The 16,370-nt window shown below is 42.4% G+C and overlaps 2 protein-coding genes across 2 annotated transcripts; both read right to left on the bottom strand.

Moving 5' to 3' along the window:
• Window positions 1–3,361: 3,361 nt before the first annotated feature.
• On the bottom strand, window positions 3,362–7,771 carry LOC140356033 (alpha-amylase). The gene is made up of 9 exons (XM_072440724.1): window positions 7,552–7,771; window positions 7,070–7,216; window positions 6,548–6,745; window positions 5,939–6,169; window positions 5,133–5,266; window positions 4,795–5,017; window positions 4,595–4,716; window positions 4,396–4,521; window positions 3,362–3,654 (listed from the first exon to the last, which is right to left on the bottom strand). The coding sequence occupies exons 1-9, from the start codon at window positions 7,717–7,719 to the stop codon at window positions 3,465–3,467; spliced, it is 1,539 nt and encodes a 512-aa protein (XP_072296825.1). The 5' UTR covers window positions 7,720–7,771; the 3' UTR covers window positions 3,362–3,464.
• Window positions 7,772–8,439: 668 nt separating this feature from the next.
• On the bottom strand, window positions 8,440–12,974 carry LOC140356032 (alpha-amylase-like). Its single transcript, XM_072440723.1, has 9 exons — window positions 12,766–12,974; window positions 11,679–11,825; window positions 11,340–11,537; window positions 11,020–11,250; window positions 10,491–10,624; window positions 9,874–10,096; window positions 9,511–9,632; window positions 9,226–9,351; window positions 8,440–8,685 (listed from the first exon to the last, which is right to left on the bottom strand). The coding sequence occupies exons 1-9, from the start codon at window positions 12,931–12,933 to the stop codon at window positions 8,496–8,498; spliced, it is 1,539 nt and encodes a 512-aa protein (XP_072296824.1). The 5' UTR covers window positions 12,934–12,974; the 3' UTR covers window positions 8,440–8,495.
• Between the last annotated feature and the right edge of the window lie 3,396 nt (window positions 12,975–16,370).

The raw sequence follows: 16,370 nt of genomic DNA, 5'->3' as shown, positions 1-16,370 counted from the left end.
ATGTTAGTCCTTCATCTTAACATTAGCTCAAGATCTGGTTCCCGAATGTCCCTTGGTCTCCTGATGGCCCCATGGTCTCCTGATGGTCCCTTGGTATCCTGATGGTCCCTTGGTCTCCTGATGGCCCCATGGTCTCCTGATGGCCCCTTGGTCTCCTGATGGCCCCTTGGTCTCCTGATGGTCCCTTGGTCTCCTGATGGCCCCATGGTCTCCTGATGGTCCCTTGGTCTCCTGATGGCCCCATGGTCTCCTGATGGTCCCTTGGTCTCCTGATGGCCCCATGGTCTCCTGATGGTCCCTTGGTTTCCTGATGGTTCCATCGTCTCCTGATGGCCCCATGGTCTCCTGATGGTCCCTTGGTCTCCTGATGGCCCCATGGTCTCCTGATGGTCCCTTGGTTTCCTGATGGTTCCAATGTCTCCTGATGGCCCATGGTCTCCTGATGGTCCCTTGGTCTCCTGATGGCCCCATGGTCTCCTGATGGTCCCTTGGTCTCCTGATGGCCCCTTGGTCTCCTGATGGCCCCATGGTCTCCTGATGGCCCAATGGTCTCCTGATGGTCCCATGGTCTCCTGATGGCCCCGGTGGCAGTGATGTGTGGGTCAAATGCACCGGACACATTCACAGGGACCAAAAACGCCTTAATATTTATTCATGTCTTATATTTTTACTTTTGATCCGTCAATAATGTTTTGGTTTATTGATAATCATAAATTTTCAGGTCACAATGTCATTGAACGAGCTAAAAACATGAAGATTGTGACATTTTTAGGAGAAAAGTCACAATTAGATCTACTCCAAAACAAGTAAATCTAATGTATTGCTTTTTCTTTCTTTTTTATCTGGCTGTTTATGGCACATTAACTTTACTGTAACATTCAGAACGTTTTATTTCATTTCACATACTTGAGGAACTTGAACATATTAGATTTGACTGTCCTTTAGTCATGGAGTTGATATTGTGAATCTTAAACAGGTCGTGATAATAAAATGTGATATTATGACATCCCAATTTATAAAAACGTTTTAAAACTAACATTACAAATTGTCATAGTTGCAAAGCTGCTTTCTATCATTTGTTTTTAAGCCTGTAAAAGACACATAAATGTCCATAGCTAAAGAGAAAATAGAAGAAATCTATACATATCTACATTTTTTACTGTATAAGAGCATTACATAAAGATTGTTGGAAGGTTTTCAGGTCGAACTTGCTTCAACACTGCCCCCGTGTGGTAGAATGGAGCATTTGAGCAACATTAGTTTTCAGACTGTATATCAAATGGCAACAAAAGGCCATTAACGCGTACAATTATTGTATATGTGCTCTTGTTTTAATTTAAATAGTTACATTATGTCAATTAAAAGACACTTCAAGTAGATTTTTCAGAAAATCCCTAAACATGACATAGAAATAAATCAATGTAAAATAGATATGTCACAGTGTAATTAAAGGTTTTTCAGAAGTTAATCTCAAAAGTGTTAAATTGACCGAAAGCTGTCACCAACAAACCGACCGCGACCGCCAGACTCTGCACTTTTGTCGCCGTTATCACCGAATTCTTTCACATTTCTCGGCGCCCCGTCCTCCCCGGCGCCGGCGCTCGTCCCGGAGCCGTGTTTGAGCTGCGATGTGACAGGACGCAGGTTGGAGCAGGTCGGAGCCGCATAAAAAATGAAAGAGCCGGGGGACGGCGGCGGCGCGAGTGTCACCACGCATCAGTCCTCCTCTGCTCTCGCGTCGCTGTCTAATCGGACCGAGCGGAGCCAGCGGAGCACGGGCCGCGAGATGGAAGACGCTCAATAATTCAACGCCTGCGACATCGTGTCCGAGATCCGCCGGGCGTCGGGGTCTTCTCCGGCACCGCCTCGCGACCTCAGCAGCTGCAAGGTCATCATCGGGGGGGGCGGTGGCGAGCACACAAGGGGCGGTGGCGAGCTAACAAGGGAGATAAATGTAGTCTGAGAACAAGGAGAGTTCTGCTGGTGAAAGATTACATCATTGCATTTTGAATTGTAGCAGTGAGTGGAAGAAATGTTCTCCTGGAAGATCAGAAAATGCAACAGAAACATGAAAGAGCTGCTGTCTAATAATATAAAAGTCCGCAAGTAAAAGAAAAAATAGAAATAAAAGCAAGTAAATGGGAATATTGCACGCTGTATGCTCACATTTATCACTGATACAGTTTTGGTCTTTAAATAAGATGTTTCTGAGTCTGTGTGTTGGGGAGTGAGTTAAAGTGTCCTTTTTCTCCCCTTATACCGTTAGCAAACAAGCTAACTAAGCTCTGCACAATCGAAGCAACATTGGGGAAACTATTTTCAGTTACAATGTCACTGTCAATTTGTAAAAAACATTAAAATAAATCATAATATTAAAGCTGGAGCTGTAATAATGAGTTTAGAGTGAGTAAATGTCTAAGTAGCAGAAGAATTGTGCAGAATAAGACCCAAATAAAGGCCAAATCAATATAAAATCAACCACGTATATGTGAATTAGCAGCTAGTTAGATGTTATTAAGTGTACCCTAAAATGAAGTGAATTATGATTGTCAATTTTATGTTTTTTTTAATCAGTTTGTTCAAACCACTTAGACTTTATTTTACTTCTCAGAGGAAGAGAAAATGGTAAAGAGAAAGGAGGAGAGAGGTGGGTAGAGAGAGGAGAGAGAGTGGGAGGAGAGAGGAAGAGCGAGGGAAGGATAAGAAAAGAAGAGAGAAAGAGAGAGATAATTGATAGGAATGGAGAAGGAGGTTGAATAGGAAGAAATGAAGGAGGAAAGAAGGGAGGTACGAAAAGAGAAGGAGAGAGGGGAGTCGAGAGAAAGGGAAGGAGGGAGAGAGTGATAGGGAAAGAGTGAGGGGGGAGCAAGGGAGGAAGAGATGCACAGGGAGAGAGAAAGAGAGAGGAAATGAGTGAGGAAGAGAAAGGGAAAAAGAGGGAGGGGGCTAGAGATAAAGAGGGAACGAGAGAGAAAGGGAGTAAAGAGGGAGGAATAGACAGAGAGAGAGGAGCAGAGGGAACGACGAGGGGGTAAAGAGGAAGAGAAGGGGAGTACACAGATTTAAAGAGGGAGGGATGGGAGAGACAGAGAGGGAGGGTCAGAAGAGAACACTGTGACTCTGCTGCATCGCCCTCTTGTGGAGAGTTGGAGAATTTGTGCATCTCAATTCATAAATAAATAAATACAGTGATGAGGTATGTTTTTCTTCCACTAAATATAATCTTTTGCTTTACCCCATGTCTTTTTGATTTGTATTAGTTTTAAAAATAGCTTTTTCATCATTTTGTGGAAGGAATGAGTCATTACGTAAAGAAAAACCAACATCAAACACTTTATATTATGGAGATTTTAATCAAAAAGGTGAAATGTACATGAAAAAAGACCAAAAATCACTGAATTGCTGAAGTTTGTGACATAAAGCTCCAAAGAAGAGCTTTAGAGTGGGTGAAATCATGACACATTTCACAGCTTGGACTCGGCGTGAATGGCCACAAACGGGTCCTCGTCGCGGTTGCTGATCTTGAAGTGGGCGCGGCCGTCACCTCCCACCTGGACCTGTTTGCCCGTGCACCTGCCGTTCTCCTTCTGACCCGAGATCACGTCGCAGTACGTGCCGCCGGGCATGCCAGTGTTCAGGGTCACGTCAAGGTTCCTGAGAGTAACACAAGGTCACGGATTAGCCAAGAGGACGACGCTGCTCGATTGTCCCGGGATTCTTAGGTAAACAGCCAATGTGGGGGATTTATAAAATGTATCTTTTATATAACTGATCATGAGAATCTTGCTCCTGAGCTAATTTGAGAATTCGATACGATCACAAATACTGGAGGGCTTTAGTCGACAGGAGTAATCCTTGGACAGCTAAAATATTAAAAGAGGACGTGATGTTGAAAGCTCCTAAATGTATTAATAAGGAACTATTACAAAATATAATATCTGACACAAACTGTGCTCATGTGATTGCAAGTTCAGACAATTACACACATTTACACTGAAAAGAACCACTAACAATGCAGATTAAACTTGATATTCACTCCCAAATCTACCATCACATCACATTGAACCATCATAAATCCATGACAAAATATCAATTACGAAAATAAAGTTATTGATGAAACTATTGTTTATAGTGATCAATCTGTGCTTAAAGTCAATATGATATTTTCTGTATTTTGACCTATAATTGATTGTACATACTTGCCATTCATGATTTGAACTGGGTCAAAGCGAAACATTTTAAAACGCATATTCCAAACTTATTTCTAATACTCTGTGTGTCTAACTCTGAGGTTTGAACCGATAATCCTCTGATCCACAAGCAGATTCTCCACCGCAGCACAGGGCAGTAGATACAACGAACAGTTCAACGCTCATATACCGAATAAACTCTCACCAGTCATCGTTGTTGAAGACGATGAATCCGCGGTTGCCACGTCCGAAGGCGACCTGGTTGCTCTGGTTGTCCCACCAGTTTGAGTGAGGCTGTCCATTCACCACATTACGGTAGACCACCATGTTCCTGCGACAAAGGTCATTTGAAGTCATTTCGAATGTCAAACTGTCACGTTTAGTTACGTAGAGCCACGACTCACTTGATCTGCCTCCATCTGTGCTCGCACACCCAGCCGTCTCCACAGGTCTGGTCGGCGTTGATGGGGACAGATTTGGTGGATCCGTCTCCGTGGCTGGGAGGTCCCATCCAGTCATTCTGGTCCTGAAAACGAGGCGCAACCACAGCAAGCTTCAGCATTCATGACAACACTTCTGATCGTGTCAAACGAACGTACAGTACCTTCCCGTTGACAAAGCGACGGTCCCATCTGAAGCTGGACATGACCCTGGTGACGCCGTAGGGGTGGGCCAGCATGTACCCGACCGCCATCTTGTAGAGCTTGGCGTCCCAGAAGGTGACGATGGAAGCTCCGCCCGCTCCGTGGCCTCTCTGGTTGTCATGGTTGTCCACAAACACCAAGGCGTTTCCGTTGGGCATGAAACCCCAGCCCTCTCCCCAGTTCCTGAACACAAAACGACATATAATACGATGTTCTACCGGCACGTACAGTAGGCAGTCGGCTCGTTTCAGTGCATATTTCACCATAGAACGGTACAATGGAAATATTATGCACGCACTTGGTGTAGCTGAGTTTGTCTCCGTTCCACTTCCTGAACAAAGCCCCCAGTCTGGCTCCATATTTGAACTCTGTGACGCGTCCCAAGTGGAAGTACTCCCTGGACGTGATGGGCTCACCTCCCAGATCAATAACCTGTTGGAACATCACGTAATGTCATTGTTATCATGAAGAATGCTTGACCTGCTCGAGTGGTGAATTTGCATGGTTGATTCGTTTCGGTAAGTATAGTGTTTTAAAAGCTATGGGGGAGAAAAAGAAAGTAAATTGTAGCCAAAACATAAATTCAGCTGTGTTTTACTAGAATTACTTAAGCTACTTCTTGTCAAAACCAAAGTTTTATGTGTTTTGTTGGCATTCCTTTGATCATTTGTGCCATATTGTGTCTACTTTAAAAACTCCCACAACTCTTACTGTTATCTAATATCCACCCTATCAACCATTAACCAGAGTTTACACTATATTTAGCTTTTTGTCAACGAGAGAAGGTCTGTTGATGTGTCTTGTAAACTGAGCAGAAGAAATACCTGTATAACATGTGTTTCATTTATTAACTACAGGCATAATTAGTACAGTGTTTCTGCTTTGGCTCTAACTTTTCTGAATATAAAGCCAATTGGACGTTGTATCCACTCATCATGTTGGAAGCTGAACTGTAAGAGATACGACTTTGGATCATGAGTGTTTTTATTTGTTTTTTTGGACACTAAATTAGCATTGACTCATTCCTGGTGCACAGAGTGACTCAAGTTTGGATCTACTTTTCACTTTTGCTTGACGTCTGTGGTGCAGTGATTTGTGAAGTACCTCCTGGAAGATGAAAGGCCTGGATCCTCCGGAGAACCACTTGGTGTTGAGGTTGTGGAGGCGTCCGTAGACATTCTGCAGGTCACCGGGCCACATGTGTTTGCAGGCGTCCACTCTGAACCCAGCCACGCCCATGTCGATCAGCTTATTCAAGAAGCCCGCCACTTTACCCCTGACGTACTCTTTCTCCATAGCCAGGTCCAGCAGGCCCACCAGACGACAGTCACGCACCTGAAGAGGAACACATTTGGTAGTGTGTCATTTTACTGATGGATTGTGTGGCTAAAGTGGCTTGATTTTAGCTTTCAAATATGTAATTTTTAATGTTTGTGACTGTTATTTTATCATGAAATACAAACAAGAACTACAAGTGAACATGACATGAATATATGAACATGAATATATTCATTTTATAAGCAAAACACATGGCAAGAGCTGTGAAAATGCCATTAATCGTTTGAAAGAAAGTAGTTATGACATTGACATTCAACAGCTCCATTGGTCTTTAGTCCTGGTATAAATTTGGCGTTTACACCATTCTCCAGTGCCACAGGGGTTAAACTCTTTACCATTATGCAACCAAAGTATGTTTTTTTCACAATATTTTACCTGGTTGGCATCTCCGTAGTTCTCGATGTTACCGCTGCCGGTCCTGCACTTGTGGTCGTTGAAGTCGTAGCCGGTGAAGGGGATGGAGGGGAAGTCCTTCCTGTTGGCGCTGAACCAGCTGCCGCAGGACGAGTGGGTGCCCTCGCCGCCTCCAGCGCCGCACATGTGGTTGACCACAGCGTCCACGTAGATGTTCACCTGAGGAAGGTCATGACATTTGCAAACCTTGCATGAGGTTCAGCAAATACTAGTAGTGCAATTTTGGGTTGTAATATGGCACTTTTTGTTTAATATTGGAACCTAATTTGTTAAGATTTCACATCATAAAGGTAAAGCTATGTTCCCATGTTATAGTTTCCCAAAAAACAGTTGATAAAACAGTTTGGCAATAATTGAATGCAAATAGAAATTTGAATAAAACGGTATGTTAAAGACTGAAAAGATTCATGTCAACAGCCATGTCCATCACATGACACATGGGGTGTAATGAAGGATTGTGGGTCAGTTTCACGGTCAGTTTACCCCGACATTGTTGCATCTGGAGATCATGTCGCGGAGCTCGGCCTCGCTTCCTGATCTGGAGCACAGGTTGTAGCCGACGGGCTGATAACGCTGCCACCAGGGCCTCCAGGGGCTGTTAATGGTGATGTGCTCATTGGGAGGAGAGATCTGAGAAAACACATTTACAATAATAACATTTATCAATATAAGACGATACGAAAGACATTATCACGTTAATATACAGTATGTGATGATATGTATAGCCCAGGATTGCAATAAGGCACATGAATTTAGGATTGCGCTGAATGAAAAGTGTTATCGTGGTTCATCTTCTGTGTATTAGAGGTCCATGGAAGAATGCTCTCAGTTAAAAGCATTTTCATCAGTAAAAATAGGAACATTTACTCAGGATATTCATATAAAACAGTATAGCTTACTCATTATTCCACTGACGCATCATCTAATTAATGGTCTTATTAAACTAACAACTACAACTGTTTTACCTGAACGCCTCCGAAGCCGTTGGGCCCGAGGTATCGCTCACACTCGGCTGCGATGTCGGCCCACCTCCACTCGAACAGGTGCACGATGGAGGTGCGTCCGTGCTTCAGGTGAGGGTTGTGATAGGCCGCGCTGAGCCCAAAAAGGGCAACTAAAATCAGCCACTTCATCCTGTCTTTACTGGTCCACTGGTCAAAAGGTGAAGAGAAGACACTGGATCTACCCAAGACCCAGGCTTATATGCAGAGAGACCTTTGGCTTTCAACCAATCAGGAGACAGCAAATATCTCTAAGATGTAGCCCACCTGCACCATTCCCACAGAAGTTACCAAACCATCCTTAGAAAAACTTAAAGGTCAGTTTGTGGTTGTGAAGTAAGTCCAATATTTTTCTAAAGCCTAATATTAACATTTACAGAGATTATTGTACAGAAATATGTCTTGTCAACACCATAATACACTGAACCTTTGAGATTGTAGTTTTTTCAGAATCAGGATAAGAATCATATATCATAATTTATGACTCCCTCGGGCATTTGTGTTGACCTTTCCTTGACACTTATCTTATGGTTGTGAAACACAATATTTGCATACGTTCAGGGGGAGGTTGGGTCTGATCCTATATTTTGTTTGTGGACCAAAGTGACCACACAATAAAAGTGTTACACATTTTACTGTAAATTTAGTGCTAATTATAGTGTTAGTCGATGTGTTATTTACAATCAAAACACAGTGAATCCTTTACATTCAGAATATGTCATACAGGGAGGGTTTATTTGCTTGATCACATTTAAAAACAATTTTGACAAAACAGTTTACACAGTTTTGCTAGAATATTATCAGCAGTGACCAGTGGGTTATAATCAGATTGATGGATAGACAAGGACCTAAATTACTGTTGTGTTATACAGCTCTCTGAAAGAAAGTTAAGTGAGTGTAATAACATTTCACAGCTTGGACTCGGCGTGAATGGCCACAAACGGGTCCTCGTCGCGGTTGCTGATCTTGAAGTGGGCGCGGCCGTCTCCTCCCACTTGGACCTGTTTGCCCGTGCACCTGCCGTTCTCCTTCTGACCCGAGATCACGTCGCAGTACGTGCCGCCGGGCATGCCAGTGTTCAGGGTCACGTCAAGGTTCCTGAAGACAACACAAGGCATATATTAAGAATTAAATATGACTAAAACAGAAGACCATGTTTTTTTAGTACTTTTTTATAGATCAAATCATAAACTGGAGGATTGCAACAGCTTGTAAGGTGCTTATACATTCAATATATTCATATAGACAATTTTAAAACATCAATCTCAACTATAAAGGAATGTCGCCCTGGATATTTATGTGTGCGAACGACTTGTAAACAAAGTCAGATATAGTACAACGGGAAAATAAAAAGTGAAGAGGGAACAAAACTGTTCCCTGGGGAATTCTACTGTTGATTACAAAATATTGAGGCCCTAGTGTGTTCTAGCCAGAAGACAACAATCTCTTTTGTTGATGTGGTTTTACCTTTCATCACTTTATATAATGCCTTATTATTAAAATGCATTTGTTATTGTTGCCTCAGAGCTTTGGCCACACATTTTTCCAGTTCAGCAGTCACCATAGTTGGTGCATATTTACTATACTAGTTCAAAACCATGATTAGAATGTTTCATGACTGATGTATGAAAGTCTCACCAGTCATCGTTGTTGAAGACGATGAATCCGCGGTTGCCACGTCCGAAGGCGACCTGGTTGCTCTGGTTGTCCCACCAGTTTGAGTGAGGCTGTCCATTCACCACGTTACGGAAGACCACCATGTTCCTGTGAGAGAGATGCGAGTGAATATCTGCATGTTAGATCTAGCTGTTAGATTTCTATTTGATCTGCCATTTAGGTGGGAATCCATGATCAGAGAGCTCAATCCTTCAACTGTGTAAAATGCCCAAAACAAGTAAATCTTTACTTTATGAAATGACTCACTTGATCTGCCTCCATCTGTGCTCGCACACCCAGCCGTCTCCACAGGTCTGGTCAGCGTTAATAGGAACAGGTTTTGTGGAGCCATTACTGTAGCTGGGAGGTCCCATCCAGTCATTTTGATCCTATGTGAAAAGTTTTAGGAGTTACAAATTTGAATAATATTGAACAGCGACAACATTATCAATACTAAAAATATCACTGTATTGCCAGAGTTATAGCCTTCGGTCTCTCTATGTCAAAATGGATCAAAAATATTAAAATATTCTTGTTCCTGGATTCTTTTTGGACAATTCATCAAGAGATTATCAAGATCTAGATTTATATATTTATATAATTTGTATTTATTTTTTTAAAGTAACATACCTTTCCATTAACAAAGTGACGGTCCCATCTGAAGCTGGACATGACCCTGGTGACTCCGTAGGGGTGGGCCAGCATGTACCCAACGGCCATCTTATGGAGCCGAGGATCCCAGAAGGTGACGATGGAAGCTCCGCCCGCTCCATGGCCTCTTTGGTTGTCATGGTTATCCACAAACACCACAGCATCCCCATTGGGCATGAAACCCCAGCCCTCTCCCCAGTTCCTGAACACAAAAACACGGAAGTAAGTAGTTATAAGGCATATACTTTATCAGGGGAAATTAATTCCTTGCATTTCAATGACGCTGGGCCAACCTGAGCTGCTGCCGTACAGCGCTCGGGTCCCATCTCCAGATCTAGAGCTCAGCCAGGACTACCGTAGCAGGAATATTTTACGTATAGTGCTTGTTTTTGGTTGATGGGGGAAACCCGAATATCTGAAGGAAACCCGCTCAGACACAGAGATAAATATACAAACTGAACAGCACTGCACAGAAAGGCCCGGTCGAACCCACAACCTTCTTGCTGTGAGGCATTAGTGCTAGCCACTCAGCCACCGTGCTGATGATATTAAATCTCAATTGCTAGGAATAGTATTTGGATGGTAATTGCACGTACTTGGTGTAGGAGAGTTTCTCTCCATTCCACTTCCTCATCAGTGTTCCCAGTTTGGCTCCATATTTGAACTCAGTGACTCGGCCCAGGGACGTGTACTCCCTGGAAGAGATGGGCTCTCCTCCCAGATCAATCACCTACAAGGAAAATGCTTGTTCATTAGTGATGAAAATTGATGACATGCTCTTCTTAGGTTGGTGGAGAAACCATGACTCAAATAGAGGAATTTTAGCATATTGTTGTCTTATTTACAGTAGAACAAAAGATGACACTTGAGAAGTTGCTGTATTGGACTGTTTTGGTGGTTAGCGAGGTGTAAAAATAGTTGTGTTTTGTTGAAGTTGGTGTGTGAGATAAACTTGTGACTAGCCAGTGGCCATTTCCCACTTTTTTAGAGCGTGCCATTCTATTAACTTTCATGCAAATTACATAACATTTGTCTTGCTAAGTAAAATCCCCTGCAGTATTTGAGTGCTTTCAGTGCTCTTTCATCGTATGTGAGAACCATAGTTATGTGCGTCGTTTGAAGTACCTCTTGGAAGATGAAAGGCTTGGATCCTCCAGAGAACCACTTGGTGTTGAGGTCGTGGAGTCGTCCGTACACAACCTTCAGGTCTCCGGGCCACATGTGTTTAACGGCATCCACTCTGAATCCAGCCACGCCCATGTCGATCAGCTTATTCAAGAAGTCTGCCACTTTACCCCTGACATAGTCCTTGGCCATAGCCAGGTCCAGCAGGCCCACCAGACGACAGTCACGCACCTGGGAAAGACATATTTACAACATGAAGCACAAGTCATTTGAAACAAGGAGCACCACACGGTCAGGGCTATAAGTTTTTATGTTGTTACTTGGTTTGGGTCTCCGTAGTTCTCGATTTCTCCACTGCCTGTTTTGCACTTGTCATCGTTGAAGTCCCAGCTGGTGTAGGGAACAGTGGGGAAGTCCTGTCGGGTGGCACTGAACCAGCTGCCACAGGACGAGTGGGTGCCCTCGCCACCTCCGGCGCCGCACATGTGGTTAATCACAACATCCACATAGATGTTCACCTATAGGGAGGGATGTTAAGGATGTCGTTTTATTTGTTCAAGTATTCACTTTTTCAATGAAAATAATTGTATAAAGGTTGAACGATCTATCATTCATCTATCTCTCCACCGTTAAATAAATGACACAAACTTTCAATTTACCCCGACATTGTTGCATCTGGTGATCATGTTGCGAAGCTCGGCCTCAGTTCCTGATCGGGAGCACAGGTTATAGCCAATTGGCTGATAGCGCTGATACCAGGGCCTCCAAGGTGAGTTCAGGATGATGTGGTCATTGGGAGGAGAGATCTGACAAGAGAAAAAGAGTGGAGACAGTTTTTGATTCAAACATATTGTTTGAGTGAGAGTTGGATAATGGCAGTGAACACTATTATAAGCTGATGATACACTTGATAATACTTGTGTCTTCCTCTCTAGAGTATGTCTCCACCTCACTATGTAGTTTTTTTCTGAATATTCCATACATTTCCCAGCCTCCTTCTAACTTCAAGGTCAGTCCAGAATCACTGTTCTTTATTTTACTGTATTTAGCTGTATTTAGTATTTATCGAGTGATTAAAACTGTAGAACATTTTATATTGTATATATTGTTCAAAATTAAATTCCTCAAAATGTCAAGCTATAAGTCATTAATAGGTGTTTTTGTTTCCTGTTTCTTTACATGGACCATGACTGGTTCAAATAGATGACACATTAGTGATTTGCATGATTGCTACAGCAAAAGCTTTATGTCAGATGCCTCTCCGAATACAACCCCCTGTGCTTATCCAAACTTTGGAAATCCATGGCCTATAATCCTTGTCTGTTGAATTACAAACATATAGATAATATTTTACATAATTATAGTAGAAAAAGCTTCAGTTGTAGTCATCTGGACGTTTCGACTCTCATCCAAGAGTCATTGTCAATAAAAGAATTTAGGTCGAGAACTCCGATATTAATACTGTTCTGTGGTAAGACCCGCCCATTGGGAGGAGCCTTCCTGAAGTAGAAAGAGTTGTTTGTTTCAACAGAAACTCCCCCCTTGTATCTACCGAGCTAGCCTATTCAGAATCTTAATGGGCTATTAGAATCCTCTTTGTCTTTGTCTTTCTAATAGCCCATATTATATATATATATATATATATATATATATATATATATATATATATATATATACATATATATAATCCAATTAACCAAAGTAACCAATGAGGAACCTATGCGTGTGCATCAGCAGGTAACCCACCTGAACGCCTCCGAAGCCGTTGGGCCCGAGGTATCGCTCACACTCGGCTGCGATGTCGGCCCACCTCCACTCGAACAGGTGCACGATGGAGGTGCGTCCATGCTTCAGGTGAGGGTTGTGCTGGGCCACACTCAGCCCAAAAAGGGCCACCAAGATCAGCCACTTCATCTTGTCTTTACCCACTGGTCTTAGACTCTGGATCAGCTGCACCAGAGTGGTTAATATATATATAAGTAACGTTCGCATTCAGCCAATCAAAAAACCTCTAATATCTACGTGAGATGCACCAGCTGGCCAATTCTCACTGAAGTTTCCAAACTATCACAAGGTAAACCAAAGGTGATTAAGTGCAGCGTATCATACAATACTAGAACTGTGTTTCCATTTATTTTTCCATTCCATTCCATTTCTCTTGGAATTATTTTGCAAAAGACAAATTAAACTCTGGTGCCAGTAAAGGAAGTAAACATTCAGGTTTAAAATCAGAAGCTAACGATCCTTGAGACTGCATTGTGTTTGTTAACAGTGAGAGTTCTTTTTCCAACAGACAACATATGATTCTTCAAATATTCACTAACACAAAAGGAAAATGTTCTTTATGTGTCTGTGGTTTATGATAAAGTGTAAGGAGGCTTTCAATAACGTGAAAGAGTGGAAACTGAAAGAGTTAAGAATAAGAATCCTCAAATTATACAGGCAATTAAAAAAGGGGTGAAATTACTGATCTGACCTTACAAGATTTTTTTTTAACTGCTTTTATCAACATTCAACTGGGCTCAGATTCCTCAGCGATAGAAAGAAGACATCATATCTTTAATATCTAAAGATGGGAAAGTTTGACTTGACTGTGCCTCATCTAGACCATCCTGAACGTGGACATATACTGTAGATATATATACACATAAGTAATCATATACAAAACAGCATAATAAAATATGAATTAATATCAAAATTAATGTTGATTTTGTATTTAAATTGTTAAAGAAATGTCATTTTATTCCCAAAACGCCTGACTAAAATGAGCCCCATTTCAAACTGAAGCTGTTATTGAACTCTTTGGAGAACAGACAAATGGCAGGACTCTCTGAGAAGCTGACACTCTGACACGCCCTAATTCTGATTTATGATTTACTCAAATTATTTTATAAGTGTGAACAAGACCTGCACTTTCAAATTCAATTTTTTTAAATATAAAAAGGTGCCTAGAGGGATGGTCTGATTAACAGAAGTTTGGGCATTTTTATTTTTTTATTGTTTTACTATTTCAAAACTGAAGCAAACAGAATAATACAAATAGTAGATGAAAAATGGTCGGGTCAAATGGAGGTGGTCAAATGTATGATTACTATCTGAAAAGAGCTATTACATTTTTTTTTTTTTTTAAAGCATGCCAACTAAACAGAAATGTCAACATCTTGAGCAGATTGGCTTATGATCCAGGTTTTTTACATAACACTGACCTGAAATAAAAAAGTGACTTTGTGGCTGCCTCTATATGATATTCCATTCTTCAAGAGGACCGGACTGGCTTTATTGCTAAATATATCAAAAGAGTGACATCCATTCACTTGATATCCATAAAGAAGGCGTTTGATTGTAATAATGGATATGTGTATTCTACTTCAAGGGCCCTTTCTGTTTGAGGTCACCTTCATTTTCTCTTCTCTTCACGTGCCGTCTGTGCAGTATTGTTTTGCACTCAAAAAAGTCATTATCCTTGAAGACCAGTTCCTCTCTACCTACAACCCACAAAATATATATTGAAAAAGGCCATAGTTTCATAACATGACCCTAAACTACTTTCGACGTGAACCACAATATTGCGAGTTGTGTCACTGCTGTGTTATCGAATCACCCTTGTCCTAGTTTAACTCCTGTGTAATCTGCCTCTGAAGGAGCAAAAACAAACTAATGCTACTTTGGAGGGAAAACCGAGTGTCACCCGGTGGTGGAGTGGTTAAGGCGGCAGCACACATACCAGGCCCATGTGCAGCCGGCCGCAGTGAGTTTGAATCCTGGCTGCATGTCCTCCCTTCTCTCTCATCCCCATTTCATGCAGAGCTGCCCTGTCTAATAAAGCCAATACAATTATAACTAAAAAGTACATTTGTATATTCAGTAATTCAGAGATAAGTCAACGTACAACCCCAGAATCAGAATCAGAAAAAGGTTTATTGCCATCGTCAATGAACAAAATTCACAAACAGAGGAACTTGTCTTGGTGAACAATAAAACAATGAATGAGTCATAACAATAATCATAAAAAATAACATTAACATTGTATGTGGGCACCATTTGCCCCGTTTGCCAATAGTGGGCTTGTAAGCCTGGGCCCCACATGGGAGGAGTATGTGGACATGGGTATATTTTGGGCAAATGTATGAGAGAACATTTGTTAAAATACATGACCAAAAACATTATAATCGTTCAACAAAATACTTTTCTCCAATATCAGGAAAAAAGTAGGTGGTCGGACCTTGCACTGGGGTTAAGGGGCGGGCTTCATGAATGAGCGGATCGACTTGGGCGTGGCTGGATTCGGAGTGGATCCCGTTATACACATGTGAGACCTGGAAATCGAGCACGGACACCTCCATAACCTCAACACCAAGTGATTCTTTCATCTGTGGTTCACAAAAAAGTTGACAGCACTTTTACTAAGACACGTGTTATGTCATTTGTAGATAAGTTAATGATTAATAGAACGGCGCTCTCTAAAGTTGTGGGAATTTTGACCACTGGTCGTTAGATTAGAGACGTTTATCTCACATTCCAACATAAACAAAACACTGGATTTAACACCTCGCGGACCACAACAGTTCAATGCAAATACAATACAAAACAGTCATCCTCAATTATAATGTTTTGCCATATTCTTTAAATCAGACCCCAAGATGGTTGAAATCCTCTATTTAAGACCTGGTTTCTCCACCAAGCTTAGAACATGCCATCTATTTTGGTTTAGAATTAACACTAATGAACAATGTTTTCCCTGTAGGTGATTGATCTGGGAGGAGAGCCCGAGAGAACACATCCCTGGCAGAGTACGTGAAAGAGTACACATCCCTGGCAGAGTACGTGCGAGAGTACACATCCCTGGCAGAGTACGTGCGAGAGTACGCCTCCCTGGCAGAGTACGTGCGAGAGTACACCTCCCTGTCAGAGTACGTGCGAGAGAACACATCCCTGGCAGAGTACGTGCGAGAGTACACCTCCCTGTCAGAGTACGTGCGAGAGAACACATCCCTGTCAGAGTACGTGCGAGAGTACGCCTCCCTGGCAGAGTACGTGCGAGAGAACACATCCCTGGCAGAGTACGTGCGAGAGTACACCTCCCTGTCAGAGTACGTGCGAGAGTACGCCTCCCTGGCAGAGTACGTGCGAAAGTACACCTCCCTGTCAGAGTACGTGCGAGAGTACACCTCCCTGGCAGAGTACGTGGGAGAGTACGCCTCCCTGGCAGAGTACGTGCGAGAGAACACATCCCTGACAGAGTACGTGCGAGAGTACACCTCCCTGGCAGAGTACGTGGGAGAGTACACCTCCCTGTCAGAGTACGTGCGAGAGTACGCCTCCCTGGCAGAGTACGTGCGAGATTACACCTC

This window comes from Eucyclogobius newberryi, unplaced genomic scaffold, assembly GCF_026437365.1.
Source record: "Eucyclogobius newberryi isolate DKJ021-1_F unplaced genomic scaffold, fEucNew1.0.hap1 SCAF_12, whole genome shotgun sequence".
NCBI lineage: Eukaryota > Metazoa > Chordata > Actinopteri > Gobiiformes > Gobiidae > Eucyclogobius > Eucyclogobius newberryi.
The sequence above is the reverse complement of the archived record's forward strand: the minus strand, read 5'-3'. Positions and strand labels throughout refer to the sequence as shown.